Source organism: Palaemon carinicauda, chromosome 7 (genome assembly GCF_036898095.1).
Source record: "Palaemon carinicauda isolate YSFRI2023 chromosome 7, ASM3689809v2, whole genome shotgun sequence".
NCBI classification, from domain to species: domain Eukaryota; kingdom Metazoa; phylum Arthropoda; class Malacostraca; order Decapoda; family Palaemonidae; genus Palaemon; species Palaemon carinicauda.
Genome location: NC_090731.1, coordinates 14,867,843 through 14,885,342, shown reverse-complemented (window position 1 = coordinate 14,885,342; position 17,500 = coordinate 14,867,843). Strand labels below are relative to the sequence as shown.

Below are 17,500 nucleotides of genomic sequence, written 5' to 3'. Positions count from 1 at the left end.
AGAGGACAAAGTATTATTTTACTAGTTAAAGTGTACGTGTCTGGTTCCTTCTTCGGCAAGACTTTAAGTGTGTAATAGTTATATTTCCTGTCTTGGGTATGGCCATTAAGTAAGGAAAAAAATACTGGGCCCAAAAAACGGAAGGACCATAAGCAACGGGACAGTTGAAGGTGACAGATCCAGGTTGCATTTGCAATGAAGAAAAAATCATCGTACTCCTTATCGGAATTGAAACCTAGTGAGTATATTATAATTTTTACTTGATGACCAACGCAATTTTTCTATTAAAAAAAAATAGATTTTCCGGGAGATTATTTTAATAGAAAATTATTTCAGTGTCAATAGGAGTAATTCAGGATTAAGGAACCAAAAATATTAACATGAAAAAATCTATATTAAAAGTTAAGATTAAAAAATCCATTTTGATTACTTGATAAAAGAACTTAATGACTAATACTATTTTTCTAGTGAAAAAAAGGATTTTGCAAGAAACTATTTATAGTATTATTTCACTGTCAATAAAAATAATTTAATGTTAAGGAACCAAAATTTAAGAAAAGGTTACTATGAAAACCTCTATATTGAAATTTAAAACAATCCTTTTTAATTACTTAAGAAAAGAATAAATTTTCGTTTAGTGTTATAAATATTACGGAAAAGATTTATTAACAGAAAGTTTTCACCAGAGCGAGAAAAAGGAAATCAATATCATGACACAGTTATTCGTATTTAGATTAAACAGATTTATACGCAATTTTTTCATATCTGCCAGAGTTTTTTTCGTGTTTTCTTTTCCCAGTTGTAAAATCTGCCCATCTCCAAGCAGGCAGGAGAATGAGCGACCAGGTGCATTACGTCAACGAAGGCTTTATAGACATGGAAGAAGACGAATCTGAGGATTCTTCCCTCGGAGGAGAGACCCAGTACGACATAAGCGGTGATCATGAGTTCATATCAGACACCTTTGTGTCTCATCTCTTTTCTGTAAGTTATACTATTATGATCCTAAATAATTAAACATGGTGGCATATAGGACATTTTAGATATACTAAAAATGAGATGGATTAGTAGACAGACAGATTTAGAAACACAATTTTGAGGAATTCCCAAATCAATTGAAGATTTTTCAGTATATCTTTGGGGTTGTGGTGGCCGATGTGGTAATATCCCTGACTGGTTAACGCCAGACTGGGGTTCAAGTCCCGCTCAGATTCGTTAGTTTCTTTGATTGCTGCAACCTTCCCATCCTTGTAAGCTAAGGAAGGGGAGTTTGGGGGAGCCTATACGTCTACCTACTTGTGGGAGGCAATAGATCTATCTGGTGAGTCATCAGCAGCCATTGCCTGGCCCTCCTTGGTCTCAGCTTGGGTAGAGAGGGGGCTTGGGCGCTGTTCATATGTATATATGGTCAGTCTTTAAGGGCATTGTCCTACTCGATAGGGCACTGTCACTGTCCTTTGCCCCTGCAATTCATGAGTGGCCTTTAAACCTTTGAAACTCAGCTCAAGAAAATAATCAGATCTTAAACTCAGCTCAAGAAAATAATCAGATCTTAAAGAGAATTGAGCTGTTTCTGTTCTTCTCAAGTGTATCATGAGGTAGAGAGAAACGCATAAATGAAAGATATAAGAATCAAAATATTTGTCATAACAAATCAAAATGTATTGAAAATGTGAACCACATTTGCTGTGGTTTCAAGGTTTAAAGGCTGCTCATGAATGGCAGAGGCAAAGGATATTGACAATGCCCTATCGAGCAAGGCAATGCCCTAGAGGCTGACCATATATACATATGAACAGCAGATAGGCCTATAGGCTCCGCCAAACCACCCATCCATAGCTCACAAGAATGGTGAGGTTGCAGCGGCCCAAGGAACTAACGAGTTTGAGCGGGACTCAAACCCCAGTCTGGCGTTCACCAGTCAGGGACGTTACCACATCGGCCACCCTAAGCATGTGGCAAAAGAGAATTCTTTCAGGATATATTTCCTTCAATTTAATTCATGTTTATCTGGTTTATATGAATTGCATAATTTTTTGCACATGGGCTTAATTATTTTGACATAAAGGTCCATATTAAAGCTATATTTTTTTCTGAATTATTATTATTATTATTATTATTATTATTATTATTATTATTATCACTAGCCAAGATACATCCTTAGTTGGAAAAACAAGATGCTATAAGCCCTAGGGCTCCAATAGGGAAAAATAGCCCTCTGAGGAAAGGGAATAAGGATATAAATAAACAGTATCAGAAATAATGGCCAATTACAATAAAACATTTTAAAAACAGTAACATCAAAACTGATCTATCATATATAAACTATAAAATCAATTATGTCAGCCTGTTCAACATAAAACCATTTGCTACAAGTTTAAACTTCTGAAGTTCTACTGATTCAACTACCCGATTAGCAAGATCATTCCACAACTTGGTCACAGCTGGAATAAAACTTCTAGAATAATGGAATACTGAGTAGTATTGAGACTCATGATGGGGAAGGCAGGACTGAAAGTAGTCCTCTTAGACATATTTTTGGGCTCAGGCCATGTCGTCCTGATGGAGGTTCCTAAAGGGTAGCTTCCTAGGGTATATTTGACTACAGTGATATTCCCAGAGAATTTTACCTTAAGGTATCCAGAATTCTAACTCCTGGAGCGAATATCCCTAAATAAATCTAACAGGGATATCGCATAATATCAGAGGACGTATTCTTGACACGTCACATAGCTATCTTCATCCCGAACAGTATTAACGCTTCGAGGGGTTACAGTGACAAGAATCTGAAACGAGAATGAAAAGAGAGCTGTTCATAAGGAATCTCTCCTATTCCGTTTCCAGTGTGTATCTGATGAAGGAGGCAGTGCCATCTCCATTCCTTTTCGTGTAGCTCTACTACTCGGTGTTTTGCCATGTGTTCTCTCGTAATTTTAGATATAATTTAACATTATGATGCCTTCTCCGGCCTCTTCTGCCTCTGGAAAGTTGAGTATTATCTTTACTTTGAATAAATGTAAGCTCTTGTCGTTTTGGATTTAATCAAAAGTGATTCTAACGTAAACAAGAGCTGTTGCCTACCGGAGGCATCCTGGATGCTGTCGCTCGCTATACATGGGTCATTTAGTTAACCAGAGCGACGTTCCCGGTTATTATGCTTTAATAAATTTAGCTATTTAGCGCCTTTAGGAATTCTTATATGATGCCGTTAGTTTTCAGTTCGGAGATTTAGGTAACCGATCTTGCCCTTCGCGAGGCTTAGTAGCCTAGGCGTCAGGCCCTAGTACTTTCATGCATGATATAAGTTTTCCGAGAGTTACGTTATTGAAGCTATTGGCAAATATTTTATACATGTAAGATATTGTTGAATTTTTTTCTCCAAGATTGTATACGAGAGAGTTTCGGTGATTTAGGTAATCGGTTCCATCGCACCTAGGCTAGAAACCTATGGGGCTGTAGTATACTTTCACACATCCCCGATTGTTCTTTTCTCCTCCGGAGACTAAGTTCAATCCCTCTCTCCCTCTGAGTAAGCCTTAGGCTTAGTCCTAGCGGTTCTATCTGAATAATATTCCGGTATAACTATACTAGGATATGTCTGTCCTGACCTGGTAACCAGAGTGACTGGTTTTTTGGGTTGGGGCAGAGCATCAGAGTTTCTAGTCTGTGGTCTGCGTCTTCCTAGCATAAAGAATTGGTTTCTCTTTGCTAGGTTAGGTGCAGACACAGGAGGCTTTGCTTCCCTAGTCCATATCTGAAGGATTCTGTACGAGATGATTCCTTTCTTTAGTGGTCTAGCAGACTGTCCTGTGTTGTTATTCTCGGGCTGGAGAATGAGTTTTCTCCATTGCCTGGCGAAATAACTACACCTAACTTTGTTCTGGTATAGAGGAGGATAGCAAGTATTGCTAATCTTCCCCCCTAATAGACAACCCTAGGTTAGGATGAGCTTTCCTGTCTGCTGGGTGTGTCTCATACAAGAACGAAGTTTACAGGACCCTTATCCCTTTCCCCCCTATCTTTCTTAGTGATGGCCTAGCAATCACATCTTTTGGTCGCAGTCCTACTTCCATACCTAGCGTAGGTTAGGATGGGGGACTGGCTCAGCTCTCTGCCGGCACGTTATTGCCGGCCGGCAGAGACCCCTTTTTCTTCTACGGAGTGAACCCCAGACCTCCCTTGGTCTCTCTTCCGTGTCTGTTGGTAGAGCCCAGCAGGCTATGGATAGAAGCCTGAATGTTACATTCTCCCCTTCCATATGTTCACTTTTTCTGGATGGAAGGTTGTATGGCAATGACGCCTTATAACCTTACATCCATACTGTTTTTCTTGCTAGTGTATTGTACCCCTAGCCCGGCTGCCGGCCGTTAAAGCCGGCTGCCGGCCGTTAAAGCCGGCAGCCGGATAGGTGAATTTTCTCTGGTTTGTAATCACTGTCGGCCAGCATGGGTATCGCTACCTTTGCCGGCCGGCAGTAGAAACACATCCCGAGATCTGCCGACCACTACGATTAGCGGCAGGCAGCCGGGTGCTAGTGTTTTTAGTTGCCAGCCGGCAGTGATTGCTGGCCGGCACACATTTGCGAACCAGTGAATTGCTGCCTATTAGTTAAAGGTAGTATACCTTTGATCTATACAGGGGTAAATGCCGGCCGACACGTGCCGGTACATGCTGGCACGACAGCATGCGATGTACAGTAGTTGCTATGTTGTGGTGTAGTACACACTGCATTAATGAGACTACATTGCAGAGTTTGTTGTAACAGTAAAGTTCTTCCAACATACTTATTGTTATCTTGTACAACCTTTTGTTGAGACTGTACAATATATAGAAAGTGAGTTCTTTCTGTATTCATTCTATCCCGTATATTAAAACTTTATTTTAAGGTGTGAGCTACACCTTAACTTTCCACCTAGGGAAAATTCATAAGGTATTCTAGAATAGGATTAACCTTAGTTTTAATATCTTGGGAGGTTACAGCAATTGGCTGGGCAGGAAATACAAGTATGTGTGTTTCCTTCTTTCCTTTCTAGCTTTACTGTATAAGCTACATGTATTATAATAAGTGAAAAGCCTTCACTTGATGCTCATGGATTCTCTTCTCTTTACAGGAGGACCATCCGAAGTGCGGGAGTATGTTCTGTAATGTCCGCAGTAAGAACTTCTGTGGACATGAGTTATGCAGGAGGCACGCAGCATGCGCAGTCTCCAAAAGTGATCTCCGGTATTGGGACCCTCAGGTATGTACCATATGTTCTAACCTGATTACCGAGGCATTTGACTCCCCTAAGTCGGCGGAGTCAAGGGATGCTGCCAGGAAAATGTTACGAACCTGGGTGAGGGGTTTTCAGAAAAACACTTCAGGCCCCTACCTTCCAAATGAGAAGATGCAAGCCTACCTTTTCCCTAAGGCATCGGCTGATGCAGTCATTCCTCAGCCTCAGGAGGAGATACCAACTTCCCAGAATCCGGTAGATTCGGAAGTCTCGGCCACCCTTCAAGACATCCAATTGAACGATAGGATGTACGAGGTGTCGGATTCTACAGAGAAGGACCTTCTGGGAGAAGGTCAGGAGGAGGAGCTGTCCTAGGCTCCTGAAAGAGAAGAGGAAGAAATCGACGAGGTGTCGGTTACATCGGTTCCGGCCCCAGAACCTGTTCCCTCTACATCGTCTACTATCCCAGATGACCTGGGAAGGACTCTTTCTTCTATTGTTGAGATAATTCAACAAAAACAAGAGAAGAATGATGAAAAGGAAGCTGCAATGAAACTGGAGATATGTAGACTTGCAGCATCACGTGGGCCCCAGAAGCGACTCAACGTGAAGGATCTTCCTTTGTGCTCGGATACCAATCCTTGGAGGTGTGCCGAACACATGCCAATGACAACCGGGAAGATTGTTATTTCGGAGAAGTTGGGCGCAATTCCCCTGGAAGATGTGGAATTTTGGCCCAACAAAGACTCTTACCCGGACTGCTATGTCCATCTTAAGAAGGAGCCAGCCTAAAAGGAGATGACGGAGCCGAAGGAGCTCATAGTTCTTGACCATAGTAAAGCACAGGCGTTACTAGCGAGTTCGATGAAAGAGAGGGGCTTCACGAACTCAAAGGTGCCAGCCTTGAGTAAGAAGCTTCCCTCCTTTGTGGCCTCTCCAACCAGAGCCTTTCCCTTCATGGAAAAGGGATACAAGGCAGCCTTAAAGGCGGTGGAAGCAGGGAAACGCTGCCCCTCCTAGGATTGCAAGCCGTTATCTCTGACCTTGCCCTTGGACCAAAATGACTGGAAGGACGTCCACCTTACCTTCTCAGTCGGGAAGCTGGAAGCTGATATTGCTGAACATTACTTTGGTGAGGAACTTCCAAAGCTGTCGGAGTTTCTCTTGCGCAGAGAGCAAGAGACGAAAGAAAGACTTGCAGCATCGATGTCATTGCAAACGACATTAGAAACGATGGCAAGTGACCCCAAGAACCAGGACATGTTCATGGTAGTGGCCAAAACCCATGTGGCCACAGTTACGAAGGATCTCTATAGCTTTATTAAAGCTAGGAGAGCCTGCAGAGAGTTCGTGTTCGCCTCGGCTGCGGTGAGGCACGAACCGAGGAAGCTGATCTCCTCTTGTATCTGGGGTAAGGACCTCTTTCCCAACGAAGTGGTTAAAGAGGTAGTAGACAAGGCTGCCACGGAGAATAGGAACCTTCTCAAAAAGTGGGGCTTAGATCTTAAGAGAAAGTCTTCTCCGGATGAGGGTCCTCAACCCAAGAAGAAGACAAAAAGGCCTAGGCTATCCTCTTGGCCGGCTAAACCCTACCGACAGCAACAACAACAACTTCCTGCGACCGCGGTGCCTCGGATTGTGGCACAACCTCCAACCACGTACCAGCTGGCACCTCAACAAGTGGCGACACAGTTGCCAGTTTTTAACCCAGCCTTCGAAAGTCAGACTTCTTCCTTTCGTTCAAATGCTAGAGGAGCAGCCAGATGTTCCTCTAGACATCCTTCAAGGGGAAGGGGATCCAGGGGAGGACGCAGTCAAGGAGGCAAGGCCTCAGGTCCACAACAACAGAAGTAAGATGCTTCCAGTAGGATGGAGACTACATCTATTTAGGGATCGTTGGACCTTCGATCCCTGGGCCCACAGCCTAATAAAGAATGGACTAGGTTGGAGCTGGAGCAGTCCTCCACCTCAATTTCCTCAATTCTTCCAACACTCTACCCCCGTTCTGGAAGAATATGTCCGAGAACTCTTAGAGAAAAGAGTAATCCGAAAAGTTAAGTCCATCAAGTTCCAAGGAAGGCTGTTTTGTGTTCCAAAGAAGGACTAAGAAAAACTCAGAGTCATTCTAGACTTGTCGCCACTCAACAAGTTCATAGTGAACTATAAGTTCAGAATGTTCACACTTCAACACATAAGGACCCTACTGCCCTACTGACGCTTATTGGCACGTTCCAATTAATCGTCACCTCTCTTCCTACCTAGGCTTCAAGTTACATAGAAAACTTTACGCCTTCAGAGCCATGCCTTTCGGGCTAAACATAGCCCCAAGGATTTTCACGAAGCTTGCGAACGCAGCCGTCCATCAATTACGCCTAAAGGGGACCCAAGTAGCGGCCTACTTGGACGACTGGCTGGTGTGGGCAGCATCCAGGACAGTGATCCAATTCCTGGATCATCTGGGATTCAAGATCAACATCAAAAAGTCTCAACTATCTCCTGCTCAAAGTTTCAGTGGTTGGGAATCCACTGGAATTTGGAGTCACATCGACTTTCCATTCCTGGGAAGAAGAGGAAAGAAATAGCAGGATCTGTCAAGAGACTATTGAAATCCAAGCGGATATCAAGACGCGAACAGGAGAGAGTGCTGGGCTCTCTACAGTTTGCTTCGATAACAGATCCAGTGCTAAGAGCACAGCTAAAGGATGCAACAGGAGTCTGGAGGAAATACGCATCAAACGCGCGAAGAGATCTAATGAGGCCACTACCGACTCGACTGCGAACGCTTCTCAAGCCGTGGTCCAATGCCAAGGAATTGAAGAAATCAATACTTCTTCAACCTCCTCCCCCGTCAGTGGCTATCCACACAGACGGTTCAAAGGAAGGCTGGGCAGGTCACTCTCATCAGAAGAGAGTCCAAGGAGCTTGGTCCAATCTTTTCAAGTCATTTCACATCAACTTTCTAGAAGCCATGGCAGTACTTCTGACACTAAATAAAATATCTCCTCGCCACTTGACTCACATAAGATTGGTTCTAGACAGCGAGGTGATAGTGAGATGCTTGAATCGACAAGGGTCGAGGTCACCTCAAATCAACCAAGTGATGTTGGCCATATTCCGTTTGGCTGAAAGGGAAAAATGGCACTTGTCAGCAGTTCACATTCAAGGGTTCCGCAATGTGACAGCAGACGCACTATCCAGGTTTACACCAATAGAGTCAGAATGGTCCCTTGACGCAGGATTGTTCTCCTTTATCTCGAGTCAAGTCCCGGAGCTGCAGAACGACCTCTTTGCGACGAAAGACAGCAAGAAAATAGATCGTTATGTGTCCCCATACGAGGATCCGCTAGCGTAGGCGGTGGACACTATGTCCCTTGACTGGAACAGATGGTCCAGTATTTATCTGTTCCCTCCGCACAACATCCTTTTGAAGGTCCATGACAAACTGAGATCCTTTAAAGGGAAAGCAGCAATAGTGGCCCACAAGTGGTTCCCTCTGGCATTGGAACTACGACGAAAGTTCGTACCGCTACCGGATCCATCCCTGTCTCAGCAAGTACAGAAGTCGACTGTCTTCGCTTCATCACAGAAAACCCGGAACCTACATCTCATGATTTTTTCTCCTTAGCATTGAGAAAAAGATTCGGGGTATCAAAAGCCAGTTTAGACTTTTGGAGGAAACCAGAAGACATTATGAGGCTTCAGGGAAGAAGCGGGTATCCTTTGTCAAGGCGAAGAAACCAAAAAAAATCTCGACAGATTTCTATTTATCATTCTTCATTCACCTTCATGAGCAAGGTTTAGCAGCCAACACAATATTATTGTGCAAGTCTGCCTTGACAAGACAGATACCATATGCCTTTCAGGTCGACCTTTCTAACGACTTTCTTAATGAATTACGAAGGCCCTTGCTAGGCTTAGTCCTTCAGCGTCTCGCCTCCAAGACCCATTTCATGGTCATTAGATAAGATTCTTCATTGTGACTAAATAATGAACAATGAAGAATGCGCTTAGAAGGATTTGAATTAAAAGTCATATTCCTGTTTGTAGTTGCGTTGGGGGCCAGAGTTAGTGAAATAGTGGCTCTGTCTAGAGAGGAAGGCCACGTCCAGTTCTTAGAGGGAGAACTGAATCTATTTCCAGACCCAACGTTTGTTACCAAGAACAGGTGGGGTCCGTAGAGATTCTGCCCTCTGAAAGAAGATGCATCTCTATGTCCAGTGGAGTGCCTAAAGGTCTATCTTCATAGAACTTCAGACTTTAAGGGAGGACAGCTGTTCAGAGGAGAAACCTCGGGTTTAAAGTTATCTCTGAAACAACTAAGGGAGAAACTCACCTGTGTTATTCACAGAGCGGATCCATTCAGTACACCCGTAAGTCATGATCCGAGGAAAGTTGCCTCTTCCATGTAATTTCTTTGATTATATGGACTTTGAACATCTCTGTTCGTACACCGGCTGGTAGCAAGTGGAGCAACTCAAGAGGTCTGTGGTAGCAGCAGGTAGAATTCTTAAACCTTTTGCTATAAATCTGCGAGGAACAGTGTAATTAATTTGGGACGATTAATCAAGAGGGTAGGTGTGTAGTCACAGTTTGTTACTACACACTGAGCGATAGGCCACTAACGTGTCCTTACGAATTGTTCCATTGACTTTGGTGAACTATAGCATAATACGGATACTTGGGCCAAGCGTTTCTTACGTTAGTGTAAATAAACAGTATACAGACTATATCATTATTATTAATAATTCGATTGAAGTGGCAAATCTGTTTCCTGTTAGACGAAACAATATTTTCTGTTGGCTGTTTTATTTATGCTTTAACGGATATCGTACACATTTTATAAATTTTATAAATGTTGATCTGATATGTATGTTAAATTTTTAATAAACTAGTTCATAGTGAACCCTGCGTCTTATTCACCCACACTCATTTTATTAGAAATGTACCGAGCATTAAGATTAAAATATGGATAATTTTATCATGGAATGTCTCTCAAGATTGTTCCTTTCTTCAAGCGAAAATCCACTCACTTTAACCCTTCCTTAGGAAGGGTTGACGTTGTACCCTAAGGGGATGGTGGTAGAGATGCAAAGTTTGCTCCTATTCGGATATAACTGTTATCCAATAGTTAATAAGAGTAGATACATTGGGGGATATGTCAGGAATTCATACTGACATTGGTGACTCTTATACAAATTTTGTTTTATAATGTATAGGGCGAGACCACTATACAAGCTTGTCATTTTGTCATCCATAGTTATTATGTACTCCTCGAGACTTTTTCCAGAGCTAGTACGACTCTTCCCTGTAGGGGGCAGGAAGCACTAACATAGTTCATGCTTAGATGAAATGATGTATGACGGTAACATAGGTCTCTAGGTCTAGACGGACCAGGAAAATACTTGCTTGAGGGTACGGCACCGGTTGAGAATCCACAGATACAGTAATGCTCTGGTAAACTTCCATCAGGACGACATGGCCTGAGCCCAAAAAACGGGTTTTGAGCGCAGCGAAAAATCTATTTTTGGGTGAGGTAGCCATGTCGTCCTGATGGACCCACCCTTCCTTTTATCGTAATAGGGCTTATTGACCCCTCCCTATCATACAACATCTGTAGCACCTCGTATATAGCTACAAGGAATAAAGATGGCGCTGCCGCCTTCATCAGATACACACTGGAAACGGAATAGGAGAGATTCCTTATGAACGGCTCTCTTTTCATTCTCGTTTCAGATTCTTGTCACTGTAACCCCTCGAAGTGTTAATACTGTTCGGGGTGAAGATAGTTATGTGACGTGTCAAGATTACGTCCTCTGATATTATGCGATATCCCTGTTAGATTTATTTAGGGATATTCGCTCCAGGAGTTAGAATTCTGGATACCTTAATGTAAAATTCTCTTGGAATATCACTGTATTCAAATATACCCTAGGAAGTTACCCTGTAGGAACTTCCATCAGGATGACATGGCTACCTCACCCAAAAATAGATTTTTCGCTTCGCTCAAAATCCGTTTTTTTGACATATATATTTTTTTTTTTTAAACAGGCAATTCACACCGGCAACCTAGAAGGTGTAGAGAAGATTTTAGACAAAGAGGCAGAGTTGATTAACAGCACAGGTTATGGGGGACTAACTCCATTACACTCGGCCTGTCACATGCAGCAGCTCGATATACTCAAGTTTCTTATTTCCCGAGGAGCAAAGGTTAGTTATTTTAGGTGCTAAATTTCATATCAATACACTTGTAAAATGTTTGATAAGATTTCAAGGCACTAACTTGAAAAATTTCTCACTAAAATACATCACTATCTTAAATTTTATCAAAATCCTTACATTAAGATGAAGTTAATTTCTGACTTCTCCTTTCCAACTATGTCATTCTTAAATTCATCAATAAAGATACATCCCTATCCTTAATGTTATCAATAAAATTACACCAAGAGCCATAGCTGAATCTTGCCGTCTCATTTCCAACTCTGTCATTCTTAAGCTCTGTCATTCTTATTATAGGTGAATGTTTTCGACAGCCTAGGAAATTCTGTGCTCCATGTGGCAGTGAAGGAAATATGGCATGATGGCGTGAAGGAACTCCTCCAACAAGGGGTCTCTCCCAATGAAATGAGTCATCCTCCAAATAATGTAGGTGGCATTATAAGAGAAACTCCGCTTCACACAGCTGTTAGAATGGGCGATAAGATATCCACGTCTCTGTTATTAAAACATAAACCAGATTTGAACGTCAGAGATGGTAATAATCAGACTGTTTTTCATTTAGCAGTCGTCAAAAAGAATCTTCTTATACTAAAAGAGCTTCTGGCAGATACGAATCTCCCAGCATATATGAAAAATCTAGATAAAGATGGCCACAGCATATATCACGCGGCTCTTTCAAGTACTTCTTATACTCACAACGAACGTCTGATAGTGAAGGTTATCCAGTGCATTTTTACACATCATGAGAATCTCGACGTAGCCAACATACTTGGAGAAACACCTTTAATCAAAGCCTGTCATCTTGGTCTTCCTAAAGTCGTCAGGTTTTTTATTGATAATGGAGCCAACCCAGCTCACGTTACTAACCAAAGGCAGTCAGCAATACATGCTGCCTGTATTTCTGGAAATTCTGAGACACTTAACCACTTGCTCAAAACAGGACGTGTTGAACATTTAGTTTCTTCCTTAGATAACTATGGAAATCATCCATTTTACTATGCCTCAGAAAATTCTTCACTTGAATGTTGCAAACTTCTTCTTGAAAATGGTGAGCGACTTGGGAATGTTTACAGAGGCGATGAGTCTAATTGTGTGCTAGTTATAAAATATTTGCCTAATGCTTCGCAACTTTTTCGAGATGTCTTCGACGCCAGTATTAAACTGTCTAATAAGCCTAGACATCATCCAGATTATAGCATCACATTTGATTATTCGAGTCTCATGAATTCAGAGAAAGAAAAGGTCCAATGCTCTATCATCTCTGAAATTGCAGGTACCCCAATGGAGGCACTTATCAAACATCCACTCTTAGAGAGTTTCTTGTATATTAAGTGGTGTCGCATACGAAGTGTATTCTATCTGAAGGTTGTTCAATATTTTATATACCTAATGATTCACACTGTCTTTATTGTCATGACCTTTGGTCCAGAACCTAAAGATTGGTCTGATGATGAATTTTCACTAATGATGTTCAAGATTTTTCATGCTATATTTCTAGTTATCATAGCTGTGCCTGATATTGTCGTGACATTTGCCAATTTTAAAAAATACATGACTCATTGGGAAACCTATACAAATCTAGCAGCTTTAACAAGTTCTATTATTGTTATCTGCGCGGTATCCGATAAGATTGTTGACGACATCACGTTGAACAAAGAAAATGCAAGAGTGTCACCTAAGCGGTTGTTTGCCAGTTTATCTCTTGTCCTTGGCTGGATCGAGCTCATGATGCTCTTTGGGCGTTTCCCTACCTTAGGAGCTTACATTCTGATGGTCACTAAAGTAGGCAAGTCTATTTTCAAGTTCTTATTTGCTTTTATAAGCGTCCTAATTGGCTTTACCCTTGGCTTCCACATCCTCTTTCATAGGCTCCCAATATTTGCAGACTTCAACATTAGTTTTGTGAAAGTTCTCATGATGCTGAAGGGAGAAATAGCTTACAGTCAATTTGTGGACCAGAAGGGTTCCCCTTTCCATATATATCCTCAGATACTTATGAGTGTCTTTCTCTTCTTAGTAACCATCATCATGTCTAATCTCCTGGTTGGGTTAGCTGTTAAAGGCATCCCCGACCTGAAGAGGCACGGGAAGATCAAAAGGTCAATAAAACAGGCGTCGTATCTTTTAGCATTTGAAAATCTTCTTGCTTTTATTTCAAAGATCAAGTGCTTCCCACGGAGACTGCTATTACTGTTGTCTTCTCGTCTGACCATTGATCCTAACATAACGATTTTCCCAAATAAGGAATTTAGAAAGCATAATTACATGAGGACCATACCAGAAGAAAACATTTCGGAAGCGATTGCCCTAGGCAGTTGCGAAGAGGCTGAGGATATCCACGAGGAATCTGAAGATGAGGTTGTCGAACAATTAAAATCTTTCAAAGTGAAGTACACAAGCGATCGCAGAACGCAAAGCCATAAGATGAAAGATCTTTCCGATATGTGTGTCGATATAAAAAGACAGCTGACCGACCTTTCCCAGCAAATCCAGCTGCAGACTCAACAAAGTCAGAACCTGTACAACCAATTGTCTCAGAAACCCTGTTGAGAATCACAGATTTCTGTATCAACAAAGTCAGAACCTGTACAACCAATTGTCTCAGAAACCCTGTTGAGAATCACTGATTTCTGTATCAACAAAGTCAGAACCTGTACAACCAATTGTCTCAGAAACCCTGTTGAGAATCACTGATTTCTGTATCAACAAAGTCAGAACCTGTACAACCAATTGTCTCAGAAACCCTGTTGAGAATTACTGATTTCTGTATCAACAAAGTCAGAACCTGTACAACCAATTGTCTCAGAAACCCTGTTGAGAATCACTGATTTCTGTATCAACAAAGTCAGAACCTGTACAACCAATTGTCTCAGAAACCTTGTTGAGAATCACTGATTTTTATATCAACAAAGTCAGAACCTGTACAACCAATTATCTCAGAAACCCTGTTGAGATTCACTGATTTCTGTATCAACAAAGTCAGAACCTGTACAACCAATTGTCTCAGAAACCTTGTTGAGAATCACTGATTTTTATATCAACAAAGTCAGAACCTGTACAACCAATTATCTCAGAAACCCTGTTGAGATTCACTGATTTCTGTATCAACAAAGTCAGAACCTGTACAACCAATTATCTCAGAAACCCTGTTGAGAATCATTGATTTTTGTATAAAAAGGATCAATCTTAAAATAAATAATGTGCTGAAGTTAGTTTCAGGCACTGCGAATTATTCAAAAATGTGATTAGTTTATATTAAGAACTATATAAGTGAATCTCAAAGCTCAGATGAATACAGAGAAAGGTTTATGAAGTCTAGCAGTTTGCACATAACTGTGTTTATAGACAATTTTTCCACTAAAATTATTGGTCTTTTAGAGAGTCATACATCATAAACTCGATATGAGTTTCTTCCTCGACCTTATAAACTGGTAAGAAACTCGACAACAGTAACCATCTATAAAAAGTTATTGTGGAATGTATTATTGCTGACTATAGAGGTCTGTTGTGTCACTTAGTAGGACACTTACGCCCAGTGAATTGATGGATGGGATGAAAACATAGATTGACTGAATAGAAAGTATACATTTAAGCAAATGTACATTTCCCCCGTTTTATTTTTCAATACTATGTCATCAAAAATTGTATGAAGTATATGTATAAATTTGAATCCATTAGAAATTCAAAACTAACTATGATCAAGTGTTTAATGATAGGGTTAAACAGTGGTGGATTACCCAATAGGTTAACTAGGCTAATCCCAGAGGCCCCCCCCAAGCCTTTTTTTTGGGGGGGGGGGGAAGGGCTGTAGCTTCAAATTTCACATATTATCAATTGTATAACTATAAAAGAATTAATATTAGAGTGATGTTATTGTTTTATTGTAGATTTGATATGTATATACTATATATCCACAAAACCTTCACATGTAATTTGTATGTAATGAATTTAGAATAGTCTAGTTTGAAAAGATATAACAGAAAAATTAAGGTACGGGGTATGCTTGAAACTTTATGGTAAAATATAAAGATTTGGAAATTGATTTGGAGATCGAAATTATTCACTTTCATAAACGCATACCCCTTAAAATTGATAATCCTCACCAGAACAATGCTCTAAACATTGCTTTAAAGGTCCTTGCAATGATATCGCAGTCATATCCTAATGTTGCTTTTGCTGTTCGTACATATCTTACACTGTCATGCAATGTTTATGAAGGAGAATGATCATTTTCAAAATTGATTAAAACAAAAGTAAAGTTGATCCACAATAGGACGATACGGCCTTAGCTGATTGAGCTTTGTATATAACCATGAGCTGTTCCTCCCCCCCCCCAAAAAAAAAAAGATTTGCAAGATATTGTTAAATAATTTGTTTGTGCAAAAGCAAGAAAAATGACATTTCCAGTATTTATTTTCATTACATTAAGTAGCACGTTACTTTGAGTCTTCTTTACTGCCTTGGATGGTTGAGCTTTTGTATATAAGCATAAGCTGGCAAAAAAAAAAAAATGCCAAATATTAATTAATTTGCTCGTGCACGAGGAAGGAAAATTACATGTCAAGTAGCATTTTCATTGCATTGTGTGGCGTGTTATTTTGAGTTTTTTTACCGGCTTCGTTGGCTGAGTTTTGTATATAAGCATGAGCTGTCAAAAAAAAAAAAAAAAAAAAAAACTTGCAAAATACTGTCAATCAATCTGCTTGTCCAAAAGAAGGAAAAAATTAAATTTTCAGTATTATTTTCATTGCATTAAGTGGCATATCATTTTGAGTTTTCTTAGCGGGATGAACTTTATCTATATGAATGGCATGACAAAAAAAGTCTTGCAAAATATTGTTGATAAATTTGCTTGTGCAAAAGCAAGAAAAATTCAATTTTGAATATTATCTTTACTACACCTGGCTCTAATTTCTGTTCATGCTGTGAAATGGCGATGTTTAAATCTGTAGTATAAAAAGCAGTGGTTTCCAGTGTATTCTTCCTGAAATTTCTGTTCATGCTGTGAAATGGCAATGTTTATATCTGTAGTATAAAAAGCAGTGGTTTCCAGTGTATTCTAGCTGTAATTCTGTTCATGGTGAGAAATGGCAATGTTTATATCTGTAGTATAAAAAGCAGTGGTTTCCAGTGTATTCTTCCTGAAATATCTGTTCATGCTGTGAAATGGCAACGTTTATATCTGTAGTATAAAAAGCAGTGGTTTCCAGTGTATTCTAGCTGTAATATCTGTTCATCGCTGTGAAATGGCAATGTTTATATCTGTAGTATAAAAAGCAGTGGTTTCCAGTGTATTCTAGCTGAAATTTCTGTTCTTGCTGTGAAATGGTAATGTTTATATCTGTAGTATAAAAAGCAGTGGTTTCCAATGTATTCTACCTGAAATTTCTGTTCATGCTGTGAAATGGCAATGTTTATATCTGTAGTATAAAAAGCAGTGGTTTCCAGTGTATTCTAGCTGTAATATCTGTTCATGCTGTGAAATGGCAATGTTTATATCTGTAGTATAAAAAGCAGTGGTTTCCAGTGTATTCTAGCTGAAATTTCTGTTCTTGCTGTGAAATGGTAATGTTTATATCTGTAGTATAAAAAGCAGTGGTTTCCGATGTATTCTACCTGAAATTTCTGTTCATGCTGTGAAATGGCAATGTTTATATCTGTAGTATAAAAAGCAGTGGTTTCCAGTGTATTCTAGCTGTAATATCTGTTCATGGTGAGAAATGGCAATGTTTATATCTGTAGTATAAAAAGCAGTGGTTTTCAATGTATTCTAGCTGTAATATCTGTTCATGGTGAGAAATGGCAATGTTTATATCTGTAGTATAAAAAGCAGTGGTTTTCAATGTATTCTAGCTGTAATTTCTGTTCATGCTGAAAAATGATTAAATTTGTAATATAAAAAGAGCTGGTTTCCATATGAACACTGGAATGGTAAACCAGGTTCATTAACATGTTATGATGAGTAAACAGACTTGTTAATTATGCTGCCTCTTTCTTAAATACATTTTCGTGGGGGAATATCTTCACGTCCATAATAGTTCATATACCATAGAACAGAGATGGCTTCA

At 40.2% G+C, this 17,500-nt stretch overlaps 1 protein-coding gene across 1 annotated transcript; it reads left to right on the top strand.

Moving 5' to 3' along the window:
• Positions 1 to 805: 805 nt before the first annotated feature.
• On the top strand, positions 806 to 14,267 carry LOC137643482 (transient receptor potential channel pyrexia-like). The gene is made up of 3 exons (XM_068376251.1): positions 806 to 984; positions 11,265 to 11,423; positions 11,730 to 14,267. The coding sequence occupies exons 1-3, from the start codon at positions 835 to 837 to the stop codon at positions 13,980 to 13,982; spliced, it is 2,562 nt and encodes an 853-aa protein (XP_068232352.1). The 5' UTR covers positions 806 to 834; the 3' UTR covers positions 13,983 to 14,267.
• Positions 14,268 to 17,500: the final 3,233 nt, after the last annotated feature.